Genomic DNA, 17,538 nt, shown 5'->3' with positions numbered 1-17,538 from the left:
TTCCCTCCCCACTGCCCCCCTCCCCCTCCCCCTGCCAGCCTGCCTCTGCCCATCTTTCCTCTGTCTCCCCTTCCTCTCTTCAGCCTTTTCCCTCTCCCTCCCCTGTCCAATACCTCCTTCCCCTGGACCTCTCTCACTACCTCTCCTTCCCCTTCCCCCACCACACCTCCACAACAGCCAAGCACCAGGAACCACAGACAAGTCCAATACAGTCCTTTTCCTCCTCATGGATGTTCCCACTTATGATAGACAGGAGGATTGGTCAATATTAGACATCCTACACCTTTTTCTCTGCAACATATCAAGATTCATTGAGAAAACTCCTACCTTTGGTGAGGTACCTATGGTGGTGATTAAGAAATTTGAAAGTATATTTGGCACATATAACCCAAGTTGGGCAGATGTTACAGAATTGCCTCATGCTCTGGAGGAACATGGTCCTTTCCATGGTGAACGGGTCCCAATATCATGAATTATCCCATTTTTGTTAGACTAAAAAGTTGGCAAACTGAGGTAATTTGACCTAACATTTTGGTTTATTTGTGTTTGTTTTCAACAACCTAACCTTCCATTTTAGAATAAATTCTGTGTAGTTATTGCAAGAGAGAAGAGTTCAGGGATGTACTAGCCTTTGAAGGCAATTTTTCCATTTTTCATCCATTGTCTTTCTAAGTTAACATTCTGGACAAGAGATCAGAGGGGGAGCTTGGAAGCAGTCTGGCCTACATGCCTCTATACATGGGAGTGAAAAATCCAGGTGCAGTTTTGTTGGAGTTTAAAATCTTAAACATTAACTCACTATTTGTTGGTTTGTTATGAAGTGATTTTGAGGGGAATTTCTTTTTTTTTCTTCACATTTTAAATATTTTATTTTTTAGAAAAATTTTCCATGGTTCCATGATTCATGTTTTTACTTTCCCCTTCACCTCTCCCCTTCGGCCCTCCCATAACCGATGTGCATTTCCACTGGTTTTACATGTGTCATCAATCAAGGCTTATTTCCATATTATTGATAGTTGCATTGGTGTGGTCATTTTGAGTCTACATCCCCAATTATGTCTGCATCAACCCATGTGTTCAAGCAGTGGTTTTTCTTCTGTGTTTGCACTCCTGTAGGTCTTCCTCTGAATGTGAGTAGCATCTTTTCCATAAATCCCTCAGAATTGTTATGGATCATTGCATTGCTGCCAGTACAGAAGTCCATTATATTCTGTTTTACCACAGTGTATTGGTCTCTGTGTACAATGTTCTTCTGGCTCTGCTCCTTTCACTCTGCATCAATTCCTGGAGGTCTTTCCAATTTACATGGAATTCCTCCAGTTTGTTATTCCTTTGAGCACAATAGTATTCCATCACCAGCACATATCACAGTTTGTTCAGCCATTCCCCAATTGAAGGACATACCCTCCTTTTCCAGTTTTTTGCCACCACAAAAAGCGCAGCTATAAATATTTTTGTACAAGTCTTTTTCACAATGATCTCTTTGGGGTACAAACCCAACAATGGTATGGCTGGATCAAAGGGCAGGCATTCTTTTATAGCCCTTTGGGCATAGATCCAAATTGCCATCCAGAATGGTTGGATCAGTTCACAACTTCACCAGCAATGCATTAATGTCTTAGGGGAATTTCTGTATTAATACAGTTAAAGGTGGGAATTTCCTAGGAGTCTGTAGGGGGTCTGTAAAGGCTCTAGTAACAGTCTTTACTATTCTTCTGTATTTCCCTGGGCCTGAGTAGGGATATTGATCATTACAGTTCCAATAATAGAGTGTGTTAGTAAGAGAGGGGTCACACATGAGAGTTTGAGTGGGTGCGTCCATCATTCCTTTGGACTGCTCTGCAGGCTTCAGGATCCACATGTGACTGTCATACAGTGTGAATTTGATGGCCTCCAGCATCTATACTTCTGCCCTAGGGACTGACTCTCCCCTTTGGGATATGTCTGCCAGTCAAGCGGAGCAGTTGCTGCACACATCCTTCAGGTCCCGGCTACTCGGCCCCAGGCATTCGCTACGGACACACCCCCTGGAGACCCCCATACCCGCAGCCCTTCCCTCCCCCCCTCAGGGATTAGACTCCCCTTCTCAGCTATGAAGAAGCTACAGAAGACTGAGACCATTGACCCTGATCCCTTAGATATCTGGAGAAGGAGACGGCATGGGACGCTGCACCCCCATAGTGTAGAAGTGTTTCAGGCAAACTATAGGCAGGAAAATTCCTTTGCTTCCCCTCCATAGCCTTCCCTGATGCCCCTCCACCCACCCACCCCCCATCCCAGAGGAGGGCAGGCCATGCCCAGCCCAGGCCTGTGTATTGTCTCCTCCTGAGCCCCCAGAGATTGCAGAGGGGAATTCAGAGCAGCAGCCCCAGCCCTGAGGCCAGAAAAGGAAGAATCATCCCGGGAGAGAAGCCCTTCCAGGCCATCAGCCCCTCTGTGCCTGCTAGAGCCAGGCCTGGAGTCAGGGAGGCCCGATTCCCAGAGTCCCAGGAGACCCAGAGGAGTCAGCTTTGTGTCCCCCCAGATCCTCTCTGGACCTCCTTCCCCACAGCCTCCCCCCCCACTTCCCCCTCAGGCTTATATTCTCTGGATTCCACAGTGGGGCAAACTACATTTGAGGATCTCCCCAAAGTAGAAGGATATTCAGAGAGATCCCTGGAGGAGGGGAACTTGGGCCTAGAAGGTCATTTGCTGCCTTCTGCCTCAGAAGGGGGATCCTAGGGCCACTCCCCTGGCCATGAGGAGCATAGATTAATGGATTGATCAGTTGGGCAAAAGACACTTATTAGGCACCTTCTGTGTGCCAGGCTGCATCCAGGGGCAACTCCTGATTTATAGAAGAAGCAGGGCAGGCCGGGAAGGGGAAATGGGGGGTGGGGAAAGAAGGCTGAAGCCCCCCAGGGTGGGGAAGGATTCCTATATACCCCTCCCCCACCAAGCCTCTGAACCCAGGAGCCCAGGTGGCAGGATTCCATTTCCCAGAATGCCTGTGTCACGACATCAGGCAAAACTTGGCCTCCCCTGTGGAAGACTCCATTTCCCAGAATTCCGGTTCCCTGACTTCTCCCTCCTCTTGGCTCCTCCCCACTGTGGCAGCCTCGGTGAATGCTGGGAACCTCATGTGGGTGATCTCAGCTCCTGGGAGGGTCTCTGCTGTGCTTCTTGGACTTTTGCTGGGTGAGAGGGGGAGGGGAGGGAGTCAATGGCCGAGGGCGGGCCGGTACTCCTTATAGTGGCAGCTGACACTTTCTGCTCTAGAACTGCTGGCCTGGGGAAGACCCTGGGTGTGGGCGAAAGCCTGTGCGCATGTGCAGCAGGAGGGGTGTGGCTGGTGGTCGGCGGGACTGAAAAAGTGTGTGGTGGGGGGAAGGGAGACTGATTTTTGTGTGTGTCTGAAGGCGGGGATCCTAGCGCCACCTGTCCAGGCCGTGTAGAGCTTCGATCCATTGATCTATCAGGCCCTGAATCTGTAGACACTTATTAGGCGCCTGCCGAGTGCCGAGCTCTGGCCCGAGGTAGAGTAAAGAATCGGCAAGGAAGGGCTGAGGGGAAATTGTAGTAGCAGAGAAGGCTGCAGGCTCCTAAACCCAGGGGCCGGGCAGAAGGACTCCATTTCCCAGAATGCCTAGAGTCTGACGTTACACAAATCTTGGCTCCTCCCCACCTCTGGAGGCACCCCAAGGCATTCTGGGAATCTCTCCGGGGTAGTCTCAGCTCCTGGAAGGCTCACAGTTGTGCTTCTTGGACCTTTTCTGAGGAAGAGAGGGACCGGGGAGGCGAGGATAGAGTCAGTGCGCAGGCGCGGCCGGGCTCCCCACTCTCTGTCAGCCGAGACTTTCTGCTCCCGAATTCCTGGAGGGTGAAGAGACCTGGGTAGAGCACTTTCAGAATTCTTCTGGGGGCGCGTGTGCGCATGTGCAAAAGAGAGGCGGAGCCGGAGCCGGAGCCCCGGGCCCAGAGTAAATGTCTTTGTTGAGGGGAGGAGCTGCCTCAATGTGGTTCTCCCTGTCTGTGCATCACTTTAAAGGGCCCTAGAAAAGGGACAAACACGGCCAGGGCGGCCCTGTCTGGACCCGGAGCCATGGTGGGGCTTTGTCCTCCCCCAGAGGAGAGAGAAGGAGCCCCCCAGCCCCGGAGCCAGGAGGCAGCTGGGGGAGGGGGAGGGTGCAGTCACAGGATGGGGGAGGGGCTGGGCCTGCCCTTCCCCCAGGGGGACGTCCAGGGAGGAATCCGCCCAGGGGAGAAGCAGAAGCAGCCAAAGGGAGCCTGGGCTAGGGGAAGCAGGGTGGGAGTGGGTACCAGTGCCCACTTGCCATGGGAGGAGCCCTGACCCAGGGCACTGAAGAAATGCCAGCACGCTCTCCCTCGCCCCTATCTCATACCTGTCTCCCCTTCCAGCATCCCCACCATTCCTCAGTAGCCCCTCCCCCCCAGCAGTCCCCCTCAATCTCCCCAGTGCTGGCTGAATGGACTGAAGCCAAAGATGGCGGCAGAGAGGGAGGGGAGGCTTCTGCCTGGCCAGTCCGAGGCCCTTTCCAAGCCTGAGGCTCCCTGTTTCCCTCCTTGTGGGGGAGAGTCTCCCCTGAGGCCAGGGAAGGTCCTGGGAGTCCCTCTGAGCCCTCCCCCTCTCTCCTTCCCCACAGGCTCTAAAAAGAAAGTCCCCCACCTCGGGGCTCCGCCCCCTGAAGGCCCCCCCGTGTGGCCCCAGCAGAGAGCCCGAAGCCAGAGGGAATGGCCCCCGGGACCCCGAGGCCCCCCTCCCAGGTGAGTGCAGGCTTGGGGTGGAGAAGCAGGCAGGGTCTTGAGGTCCTGACCTTGGGTTCTACTTGAGGACATCCATGATCTCAGGACTTCAGAGGTAGGACAGGTAGGACAGTGGGGACTACCTGGAACCACCGAGAGTAGATGAGTTCCAAACAAGCTGTCTGCTCTCCTTGGAACTAAACTCTCTGCATTCTTCTCTTTGTGTCCAGATTTCTCTGCTTTCCTTTGGGCCTGAAATCTTTCTGTTTTCTGGTTCGAAATATATCTGAATGAGGACCTTTTGCTGTCCGTGCTAGTGGTGGTGGCTGCCCTTTCCACTGGGCCTCATCTTTCTTCTCTGAACTCTTTGAATGTCCTTTAGATATATCAAGAGCAGTTCTCCCTACAAGACTGGATTCCAGAGGCTGCTTTCTGCCTCAGCTATTTTGTGGGAGAGTGAGTTTTGTTGTTTCAGAGGGAATGCTGGTTCTGGCCCAAAGATCTATAGCTCAGACATGTTCCTCTCAAGACATAATGGTGTCAATTGAAGGACATTCCATATAGTGTCTCCATGGGGATGGACAAAGCCATTACAGGGCATGGAACAGCCCCTGGATGGGTGTGGAGGACAGTGGAATGGCCCTTGTAGAGTTCAGGTTTCTAGATTGTATTGAGGATCTGGGGAATTATGTCTTCCTATGGTTGGAATCTCTCAGCCTTTCCTCAGACTATTCCTCCCCTGGAGGTCCCAGGGTTTTTCCAGGCTGAAAAATAGAGAATGGGTCAGGAAGGGGTGAAATAGAAGAGTATAAAATACATAAAGTGAGAGAGAAAGATAAGGTCAAGAGACAGAGAAGGAAAGAGTTAAAGACAAATGACCTGTGCTAGAGGAGAGAACTACCATTTTTTTTTTCTTTTAGGTCATCTACCCCTAGTCTGTACATTGATCTACCTTTAACCAATACCACATTGTTTTGATGATTACTGCTTTAAAGTACAGTTTAAGATATGGTACTGCTAAGCCATTGTTCACATTTTTTTTCATTAGTTCCCTTGATAATTTTTGATCTTTTGTTCTTCCAGATGAAGTTTGTTATAATTTTTTCTAACTTTTCAAAAAAGTTTTTTGGTAGTTTGATAGGTATGGCAATGAATAAGTAAATTAATTTAGGTAGGATTGTCATTTTTTTATTATATTAGCTTGTCCAACCCATTTTTCTTTTATACCTTACAATTAAAAGTTGTTTAATTGATTAAGAAAATTTTTCCATGGTTACATGATTCATGTTCTTCCCTCCCCTCCTCCCACCCACCTCCCATAGCCAACAAGCAATTTCACTGAGTTTTACATGTGTCATCGATCAAGACCTGTTTCCATATTATTGATATTTGCACTGGGCTGGTCATTTAGAGTCTACATCCCCAATCATATCCCCATTGACCCATGTGATCAAGCAGTTGTTTTTCTTCTGTGTTTCTGCTCCCACAGTTCTTTCTCTGGATGTGGATAGCATTTTTTCTCCTAAGTCCCTCAGAATTGTTCTAGATCATTGCATTGCTGCTAGTAGAGAAGTCCATTACATTCTATTTTACCACAGTGTATCTGTCTCTGTGTTTAAGGTTCTCCTCGTTCTGCTCCTTTCACTCTGCCTCAGTTCCTGGAGGTCATTCCAATTCACATGGAATTCCTCCAGTTCATTATTCCTTTGAGCACTTTGAATATTCCATCACCAACAGATACCACAATGTGTTCAGCCATTCCCCAATCGAAGGGCATCCCCTCATTTTCCAATTTCTTTGCTACCAGAAAAAGCATGACTATAAATATTTTTGTACAAGTCTTTTTCCTTAGTATCTCTTTGGGGTATAAACCCAGCAGTGGTATGGCTGGATCAAAGGGCAGGCAGTCTTTTAAAGCCTTTTGAGCATAGTTCCAAATTGCCATCCAGAATGGTTGGATCAATTCACAACTCCACCAGCAATGAGTTAATGTCCCTATTTTGATACATCCCCTCTAACATTCACCACTTTCCTTTACTGTTGTTTTGATTTGCATATCTCTAATTACAAGAGATTTAGAACATTTTTTCATGTGCTTATTGATAGTTTTGATTTCTTTATCCGAAAATTGCCTATTTATGTCCCTTGCCCTTTTATCAGTTGGGGAATGGCTTGATTTTTTTGTACAATTGATTTAGCTCCTTATATATTTGAGTAATTAGACCTTTGTCAAAGGTTTTTGTTATAAAGATTTTTTTCCCCAATTTGTTGCTTCCCTTCTAATTTTGGTTGCATTGGTTTTGTTTGTACAAAACCTTTTTAATTTAATGTAATCAAAATTATTTATTTTGCATTTTGTAATTTTTTTCTGACTCATGCTTGGTCTTAAAATCTTTTCTTTCCCAAAGATCTGAAACTATAAGTAAATTAGGTGAACACAGAATAGTATACCTGTTTTCTTTCTTTTAGATTTTTTTAGTGTTAACTGACCACATTAAATGACTAATAAATTATTTAAAATGAAGAAATTGTGCCTCTTAAGAATTCCAATCATTACACCGTCAGTATCTTTCTTTTGAATGAGCTTAGTAGCCAAAATATTATATTTTTAAAAGATGGAACACCCCTTCTTTTCCTCATCATACTTACTCTTTCTTTGTAACTAAATATAAAATTACTGAATATATTCCAGTAATAAGTGGCATTCATTGTAAAACAAAGACAGAATATTTTGGCTATGGCACATCATACCCAGTGGTTCATCAAACTCTCAATATAACATGAGACTGGGCTTCTTTACTTGGCTAGAATTAGATTCTGATCCCATATAAACTCTATGGAATCCTCTTTATGCTTTCATCTAAATAAGAGTATTTCAGTCTTTTAGGAAATTAAGTAAAGAATTCCTCTTTCTTTATTTTCTCCTCACTAATCACTGGTAATATTTTTCCTCTTTAATATACAATACATGTTACCTTCTCAGAAGCTCTTCAAAAAATATTCTTACGAGATCAATTCTGACAATTGTGATGAGGAGGAATTTCAGATAACCTTTCTTTCTCTTCCACAAAATCTCCCTCCTCACTCAGAGAGCACTTCCATCTCCCTGATTCCATAGGAAAAAGCATTTCAGAGTAAGACACTAATCCAGGTTTTACTCTTTACAACATGTTGTTTTTAAAAATGATTAAGGCAGATATTAAAAGGGAGAATAGTATTTTAATAAAAGCCATGCTGATAGAGATAAATTGACCACGCGCCTGTAAGAAAACCTATTCCAACATTGCCTCAGCCATTTTTACCTTTCGTATCTTTGCGTGTACGGTAGCTAAAGAGCAAGTTCAAAGTCACTTCCCCCATATTTAAAGCCGTCCCTCACCTTGAATACGTAATCCAAAACAGGAAACCTGTTGGGGATCACAGGAAATGTAGTTCCAAGTATCCCAAGTGATTTTAAATAACACAAACATGATTCCCACTTTAGACACAAAATGCCTTTGTTAGTATTCCACTGGGCTCTGAATGACTGGTCTCCATGCTGGCTCTGGGTAAATCCCTTGTGTGCTTCAGTTTCCTCCAGTCAGTGGATGAAGGTTGTACCAGATCAATTCTGAGCTCTTAATCTTGTGACTTTTGCTGGTTTAGAGGTCAATAACATTCAAGGATGTGGCTGTGGACTTCACCCAGGAAGAGTGGTACCTATTGGACCATTCTCAGAAAGAGCTATACCTGGAGGTCATGCTGGAGAATGTGCAGAATCTTCTCTCTGTGGGTAAGGACCATTTCCTGTGTTTACTCTGAATCTGTCATTAAGGGAATGTCTTCTTTCCAAGCTGGATGTATGGGATTTTGAGCCTTTGTCAATGACTAAAAAAGCAAAAGTGCTGATCTCTGCCCAGGGATCTCCTCATGCCTGTTTTTTATTAAAAAAAAAAAAAAAAAAAAAAAAAAAAAAAAAGTCTTTGAGTTATGTGATAGGAAGCTGAGACTTTACTTTCTTGCTTCTGAAATTGTTTCTCCTCTGTAAAACTTAAACCAGTGTTACAGATGTACATTCCTTAAGCTAATCTCAGAAGTCATCTAGTCCAACCCCTAATTAGATCTGAATATTGTGTGAAAGTGCTCTGTTTATACCCAGGCAGCTTTTCTTTGAAGATGGGCATTGAAGGGAACCCTCTACTTGCCAAGGAAAACCCTTCCCCTTTGGGAAGCTGGTTCTGGTTTTCTTGTTATTAGGTATTAATGGGAGAAGTGAAGCCAAGACTTCGGCATAGCCAAAGCAGAAGCTGGATCTTCCCTGAGAATCTTAAAGCAACCTTAAAATGTGTTTTTAAATGACCAGAGTCACAGAACAAACATGGGTAAGAGTGAGGTGGCTCTCCTGAGGAAAACAAATTGAAAATTAGGCAGAAAGGGTATATTTTGAGGGTTAAGGAGGGAACTGAAGTAAAACTGTGCACAGAGTGCAGAAAATCCACTCCCCAACTAGTGCTCTAGGTTCTGAATCTGGGCACAGCCAAATTCAAGACTCAAGGAACTTTCTTAAGCCTACATTATTAGGGCCTCTTATTCCCAACTCTTGGAATACAAAGGCCTGGCAGAAAGCTGTGGTGAGGCCCCAAAGTCACTTGACCAGTTCAGACCTGTGGTAAAGTCTGTAGCCCCAGGGCAAAGTTGCTCACTGTTCTCCAAGCCCTGAAAGCCATCAGCAGTCTCTAGAGGTGACTAAATCAGCAACTTTGAGAGGGCTCAGCCCACAGGTGTGTAAATAGAATTAGCTGAAGCCCATTCATAGTTAAAACTCTAGCTACCAGAGAAAATGTCATCCCCACCTCCCTTAGTGGGGAGGGGAGATGAGTTACCCACACATGACAATAAGTAACAAATCAAGAACAAGGGACGGCCCTTTGGGCAGTCCAAATTAGTGTAGAGGCTGCCATTTGTCCACTTGAATTAGAGGTGGACCCACAGGAAGTGACGAAAGACATTATCTCTTCAAGTATGTTGGTAACTTCCTGTTGGGGAGTTCCCACTTTGAACTTGGTGCTGAAGGATCTCGGCTGAGACCTCAGGCAGCTTCTCCTCCGAATTGTCATGTGGCTAAGTTAGACTGAATTCCTTGGGCCTACCTTGGCGTTTCCAGACTCTGTACTTCAAGTAGGTTTCTTGCCTCTCTAATTGCTAAGGCCTTGTGGCTTGTAGCCTAGTTTAATCAGCCTTTTAATCCTCTCTCTGCCCGGGCCTCAGCCAGCCTGGGCTAGCCTCTCCCTCTCTCTATTTCCCTACCTTCTACCTTCCTAATTGTAAATAAACTACCATAAAACTGATCCTGACTTGGGTCTATTTTAATTATGGAATCAATCTGAATTATTGATTCCTGGTGACTGTGGGAAGCCGTTCGATGTATTAAAGCCTTTGGAGAAATAGGATCAAATTTAGGGCCTGTTATCTGGATTCCCTACGTGACCAATCCAGACTGAGGCAGTCTTTGTGTTTGGTTCTGGTCACCTGAGCCCCGAAAAGCTCTGGTACCAGCAGGTAGGTTAATCCCAAATCAACTTGATCCCTCCAAGAGGCTATTAGGAGTCATTTAGAGAAACAGAGTCTGTAACAGATATTTTATCTGGATCCCATTACAAAATCATCGGCAAGTAAAACTGTGTGTATGATTTTTCTGCACTGCATGTCAGGAATGCAGACAGAATGGGCCATCTAAGATAAAAATCTGAGGCTCCTCTTTTGATTCAGTTTTGATCCCCACCTTTCTTAGAACTCCTATTGGAAAACTTTGAAGTGGCAGACCAGCATCTACTGAGTTAATGATTCCTCTCCTTGATAATTAAGAAACTTGAACCCTAACAAACATTACTTAAGATAAGACTGCATACTTAGATAAGTATGACGCTTTTAGTCTTGACTTTATTTGTCCCGGTGCCTATAATCCTGGAAGACAGAACTCAATAAGTGAGCATCTCCATAAAAATATTTCCTCTCCCAGAATTATCCCTACTAATTGATGGTTGAAATTTGACCATTTGTCTTTGCACCTTTATTCTTTAGACTTCAATGGATTATGTGTGATTTATTACCCCCTTGCAACGGTGACTCTTTTTGTGTTCTTTGTTTGAAATCAGTATATAATAAACTCCCAAGCCCGCAGAATTTGGAACAGCATGGGCTAACCACTAGTCTAGTTGTTCTCATTTTCTTTCTCCTGCTTTAACCATCCTATGCCACCACGCCGCTCAGGAACCCAAAAAATCATATAGAGGCATGGCTCCCTATAGGCGACCACACCTTAAAATATATATCTATATAATACCTAATTAAACTGTTTTCCTGTTTGTTTTCTTCGTACCTTAAAGTTCCCATAGTGTGTGTATTTATTATACTCTGTGTTTATCCCTTGTCTAGGTGGAGCAGGGTGACAGTTAGGGCCTAACTGTCACTTCTGTCAACAGTCATTTCCCCTAACAGCTAAACCCAGTTTCCCTAACTTGTTTGGTCCCACCTATTGTCCATTCCTGTCTCCTACTCACCCTTCTTAACCCACATATAAATATTAAGTTAACTTCCCCTGGTTTTCCCCATAAGACATTTCACTCCCATTACCTAGCCCTTACCACTCTTCTGCCTTGGAACCAATACACAGTATTGATTCCAAGATGGAAGGTAAGGGTTTAAAAAAAAAAGAAGAAACAATGAAACAAAATAAGAATTTAAAAAATAGAAGAAAATATAAAATATCTGACTGAAAAGCAATTGACCTGGAAAATAGGTCCAGGAAAGGTAATCTAAGATATATTAGACTATATTTTTAAAAGCCTACATATCATATTAGAAGAAATTATCAAAGAAAATTGCCTTGATATTCTTTGAATCATAGGTTAAAAGAGAAATTGAAAGATTCCACAGATCACCTCCTCCAATTAATTCCCCAAATGATAACTTTTAGGAATATTATTGCTGGATTGAAGAAATCCCATGCTAAGGAGAAAGTACTGCATAAACCAGAAAGAAACAATTCATATATCATGGAGACCCAGTTTTGATTACACAGGATTTGGGAGTGCCTACATTAAATAATCTAAATGCTTGAAACAATGATACTCTGGAAGGTAAGAAAAAGGGGTTTACAACCATGAATCACCCACCCATCAAGACTCAATATATTCTTTCAGGGAGAAAAATCATGATTTAATAACAAAGGGGATGTTCAAGCATTCCTAATGAAAAGAGCAATGCAAAACAGAAACGTTGATGATCCAATACCAAATTCAAGAGAAGCATAAAAAGGTTTATAAGAAAGAGAAAATTTACAAGACTTGAGGTCAAATTGTTTATATGCCTAATGGAAAGATGACATTTGGAACTCTTGAAATTGCTCTCCTTGTTTTCATTGTACCTCAACCCCCCCCCCCCAACATCCAATCTGGTGCCAAGGCCTGTCAACTTCATCTCCATAACATCTCTTGAATATATACTGTTATTTCCCACTCTGCCACCTGATTGTAAGGTTTGGATGATCTACATGTTTTAGTCACTGAGATGTGAAGGGTATGACAGGTATGAGAATATTCATCAGTAAGTAGAGGGTAAAATCCTCTTCCAAGTTGAGACTGGAGATCAGCCTGGAGGCAAATACAGTATGAGATGGTAGACCACTCCCTAATTCCTATTACCTCCAAAGGCTGAAGATTATGAAAGAAAAAGGGCTGAGATGGAGATGAAAGTGAAGCTTGACCAGAAGGAAAAAGGAAGTCTTCATTCCCCATCAACTTTCTTCTTTCACCTCTCTCAAAGGCCTAGGAGAAAGAAAGAAAGAGACCAATGGCAATTCAACAACAGATAAATACTCAAAAGATATGAACAAACAGAACTACAAAATATTAGCAACCTCACAAAAGAATGCACCATAAGAAGAGAAACGGAAATAAAAACAATCCTGGGGTGTCACTTCATACCCTAAAAATTGGCAAAGAAGACAAAAGATAATGGGAGTTAAAGTTGGAGGATTTCTGAGAAGAGCCACACTGGAGACAGCAAAGAGAGGCTGAGCTGCAAAAGAGTCTCCAACCTACCCAGAGCATCTAAAACCAAAGAGTCTTCAACGCACAGCACACTAAGTTGCCAAAGAGCCTGAGCATGTACGAGGCTGAGCCATACCTGAATGAGCCACAAAAGACAGTGAATGGTCCCTGGGTCCTGGTTATACGCAGTTTTCTCTACCCTATCAGCTCTCCCTGTCACATTTCAGGAACCAATCATAATTTTTTAATTCTTAATAATAAAGATCCACTTCCTGTCTCTTGAGTGTATGAACTTCCTTTCTCTGAGGGTGTGAGCTTTCTTGTAAAAGGATCTTTAAGTACCTGACTGATTAAGTTAAAAATGAGGAGAATTCTAAGTTCTTGATTGGTTTAAGTTAAAAAGAAACAAAGGGAGTGTAATTCTATTTACAGATGCCAAAAAAAAAAAATAAAGAGGATATTACTGAGAGAAAAAAGAAGAGAAAAGTAACATTGGGTAAATTATATCAAATAAAGAGGCATGAGAAGAAAAGCTATTACAGTGGAGGGGACAATGAGGGTGGTGACAGGCAATCAGTAAAACATTCTCATCAAGAATAGACAGACTAATTGGGGTATAGAATTGTATCTTACTCTCTAGACCTATAGAAGGAGAATAAGAATAAGAATAAGAAAGGTGGTGGAGGGAGGAGAATAATATAAGGAAGGTGCAATGGGGTAGTGATTAAAAAACTATAGAGAAGTAGGAGGAGAATAAAAAGGGTGGTGATAGGGAGGGTAGTAATATAACGTAGGGGAAATGGGGGAAGTGACTGAAAGTATACTGTGTGGACAGACAGTGAAAGGAGAAAATGTAAGATTAAAAGAGGAAAGCAGTATGAAGGAGAATACAGAGATGGTAATCATCATTGCCATTGTAAATGAGATGAACTCCCCCATAAAACGGAAGTAGATAGTAGAGTGCATTAAAAGCAGGAATCCTTTGAGGTTTTTTTTTTTACTAGAAACATATTTGACATACACAAGTAGACGTATAGAGAGTAAGGTAAGGGTATTCTTATTTCCATAACAATATGGGAATAAAAATTTAAAAAGTATAAAACTATAACTCACAGCTCCTCATTCTGCCTAGTCTCTCAAGTTTATCCTTATTCCTCCTTCATTCTTCTCTCAAATCCCAAGCCAGATGATAGGAATGGAAAAGAAGGGCATAAGCATTTCAAAATACCTGCTCTTTGTCCTTTACAATGTAAATGAGTTCATAATAATCATTAATTTCACAACATCCCTGTGAGTTTGATAGTCTTACTGTCTTCAATTCATAGGAGGCAAACTGAGGTGAAGTAACTTGCCCAAGGGCATCCATTTACCATCTCTTTGATTAAATTTGTTTTTCTTATGCTAAATTCTAATCTCTTACCCTTTCTCTACCAGTTGCCTTTAATTTCTAGATAATGGAGGTTGTGGATTGTGCCTCTCCTTTTATTACAAGAAGTAAATAAAGATGGAATTTTCTGATTGCAAATGGTTTCCATGATCTCTGCCCTCCTGCAAATGTTCCAACAGTGAATACAACAGAAACCATTCTGTAGGCCTTATTTGCATGCCCTTTTTTCTTTAAGAGGACCATATTTTTTATATTTTCTTTCCTGATCCCTTCCTTATTTCTTATGCCCAGGGCTTCCAGTTCCTAGAGAAAATTTTATCTCCTATTTTCAGCAAGGGAAAGCACCATGGCTGCTACAGCAAAAAGATCCAAGGAGCTCCTGTCCAGGTGAGTGATTTGAAAGCAGGTATATAAGGGCTGTTATCCCAAAAGACTTTTATCTGTTGTGGTGAAGAGAGTACTGGACTTTGGGGCCTGCAGACCAATGCTGAATCATGCTTTTCATTTCCTGAGAGATGGATGATAGACTCAGTATAGTGCATAAGACATAATATATGGTAGATTGTAAAGTAAGATGGATATTTAGTATGTCTGCCACTAATGGCATATAGTCTTTGCATCTGTAGAGAAAAGAAGACTTATATTCCACTTTGAAAATTACTGCATGAGAGATAAAAAGAGTAAAGTTGTTTTTCTTTTTAGTATACAAAATTTACCAAGAATGACCATGTGATAGTGCATCCGAAATGATGAGAGCAGAATATCTGAAAGCTTACCTGAGATTCACAAAATTATAAGAATAATGGACAAATGTTTTTTTAGAAAAGATAGAAAGGGCAATAGAGAAAGAGTGTCTAATACTTCATACAAAGCATGCTCAGGCACAGGGTTTGAGTTATAGTCCGTAAGAAAGTTGGTTAGGTCATTCCTTCATGATATGAATTCCAAAGCATGATGAGAATCTTGGGCCTGCCTGTGTCACATGTCCATTATGAGGTTTCATTGTAATGGTGTGTGAAAGTCTTTCTAAAATTATCCATCTTGCAGATATGGCCAAATAGTGTATCCAAAGACTGGTTCTTCTTGTTTCAGTTTGAAAACTCCTTTTTGCCTGGAGAAATAGAATAAAAATCAGTTTACTTTCTGTCATCAGAGGAAAGAACTTATATTTCTGTGGGTGGGTATGTCCTTCCTTCTGTGTTTATATTATTTGTTTTCTTAAGGGGTAGATTTTGAAGTGAAGGAGATGTCTAAAATGCTGAGCCTTTTTGTGGAAGGATCTGGCTCCCAAAGATGCATGAATGAAGGTCGCCATGATTTTATTTTGAGAGAAATCTGTGACTCTACTATCAAGGTAAATAAAAATCCAAAGAGTGACTGTGAAATTGATGAAACTGCGGAGAAATTCAGCCAATATTCAGTCCTAAATCGGATTATGAAATTGACTTCAGGAAATAACTGTTATCCAGATAGTGAATATGAGAAATGCTTTCCTAAAGAAGTAGGACTTGTTCAGTTCCTTGAGAAACCTGAAATTCCTGTTGATAAAGGTAACATAGGAGAAATGACCTTTGGCTGGAGTTCAGACCTCATTAGACATCCAAAAAGTAAACATGTCAAGATGGATTCTGTGAGTGATAAAGGTGGGACACCTTTCAGGCAGAACTCTAAGCTTGCTGCACATCGGAGAATCCACACTAGAGAGAAATCTTATGAATGTAAACAGTGTGTAAAGACTTTTACACGTAGGGGATCTCTTGCTAGACATCAGACAATCCACACTGGAGAGAAACCTTATGAATGCAAACAGTGTGGAAAGGCTTTTACATGGAAAGAATATCTTGCTAATCATCAGAGAATTCACACTGGAGAGAAACCTTATGAGTGTAAACAGTGTGGAAAGGTTTTCACACAGAGGGGCCATCTTGTTGTACACCAGAGAATTCACACTGGAGATAAACCTTATGAATGTAAACACTGTAGAAAGGCTTTTATAAGGAGGAGCCATCTTGCTAAACATCAGAGAATTCACACTGGAGATAAACCTTATCAATGTGAACAGTGTGGAAAGGCTTTCACAGAGAGGGGCCATCTTGTTGTACATCAAAGAATTCACACTGGAGTGAAACCTTATGAATGTAAACACTGTGGAAAGGCTTTCACAGAGAGTAGCTCTCTTGCTAAACATCAGAGAATTTATACTGGAGAGAAACCTTATGAATGTACATTTTGTGGAAAGACTTTCACACAGAGTGGCTCTCTTGCTAAACACCAGAGAATTCACACTGGAGAGAAACCTTATGAATGTAAACAATGTGGAAAGGCTTTTACACAGAGGGGCTCTCTTGCTGCACATCAAACTGTCCACACTGGAGAGAAACCCTATGAATGTAAACACTGTGGAATGGCTTTCACACGGAGGGGCTCTCTTGTTGCGCATCAGAGCATCCACACTGGAGAGAAACCTTATGAATGTAAACAGTGTGGAAAAGCTTTCACACAGAGGGGCTCTTTTGCTGTACATCAGAGCATCCACACTGGAGAGAAACCTTATGAATGTAAACAGTGTGGAAAAGCTTTTACACAGAGGGGCTCTCTCGTTACACATCAGAGCATCCACACTGGAGAGAAACCTTATAAATGTAAATACTGTGGAAAGACTTTTAAAGAGAGGTGCCATGTTATTGCACATCAGAGAATTCATACTGGAGAGAAACCTTATGAATGTAAACAGTGTGGAAAGGCTTTTACACAGAGGGGCTCTCTTGCTGCACATCAGAGCATCCACACTGGAGAGAAACCTCATGAATGTAAACAGTGTGGAAAGGCTTTTACACAGAGGGGACATCTTGCCAGACATCAGACAGTCCACACTGGAGAGAAACCTTATGAATGTAAACAGTGTGGAAAGGCTTTCACACTGAGGAGCAATCTTGGCAGACATCAGACAGTCCACAGTGGAGAGAAACCTTATAAATGTAACCAATGTGGAAAGGCTTTTACATGGAAGGAATCTCTTGCTAAACATGAGAGAAACCACACTGGAGAGAAACCTTATTGTATAGGATAAAATCATATATTATTCTCTGCATAGAATCCTGCTCTCCACTAGTCCAGGAAATCAAGGAAGTGTGATGGTGTCAGTAGTGACTGAGATGAATGAGAACAGCTAGAGTTTCAGCTATGCATCACAGACAGACTGTTCTGGTCAGCCTTGTGCTATGTTTATTTTTTATATCTTTTTCTTAGGATTACATACAGGTTGGCCTGAATATTTATTTTCCACATACATTTTTTTCTTGTAGATAATGGATCAAGTCATACATTAACTTTTACTGAATTACAAAATCATTTGATTGACATTTCATAATTATTCTA

At 42.5% G+C, this 17,538-nt stretch overlaps 1 protein-coding gene across 1 annotated transcript; it reads left to right on the top strand.

The window, feature by feature from the left end:
* The first annotated feature begins 3,202 nt into the window (after nucleotides 1-3,202).
* LOC123230527 (zinc finger protein 420-like) lies at nucleotides 3,203-17,230 on the top strand. Its single transcript, XM_044656662.1, has 6 exons — nucleotides 3,203-3,359; nucleotides 4,644-4,764; nucleotides 8,391-8,493; nucleotides 14,452-14,547; nucleotides 16,184-16,315; nucleotides 16,400-17,230. The coding sequence occupies exons 1-6, from the start codon at nucleotides 3,203-3,205 to the stop codon at nucleotides 17,228-17,230; spliced, it is 1,440 nt and encodes a 479-aa protein (XP_044512597.1).
* The last annotated feature ends 308 nt before the right edge of the window (nucleotides 17,231-17,538 follow it).

This window comes from Gracilinanus agilis, chromosome 1 (genome assembly GCF_016433145.1).
Source record: "Gracilinanus agilis isolate LMUSP501 chromosome 1, AgileGrace, whole genome shotgun sequence".
Classification (NCBI taxonomy): Eukaryota; Metazoa; Chordata; class Mammalia; order Didelphimorphia; family Didelphidae; genus Gracilinanus; species Gracilinanus agilis.
This window is presented reverse-complemented; position numbering and strand designations above follow the sequence as displayed.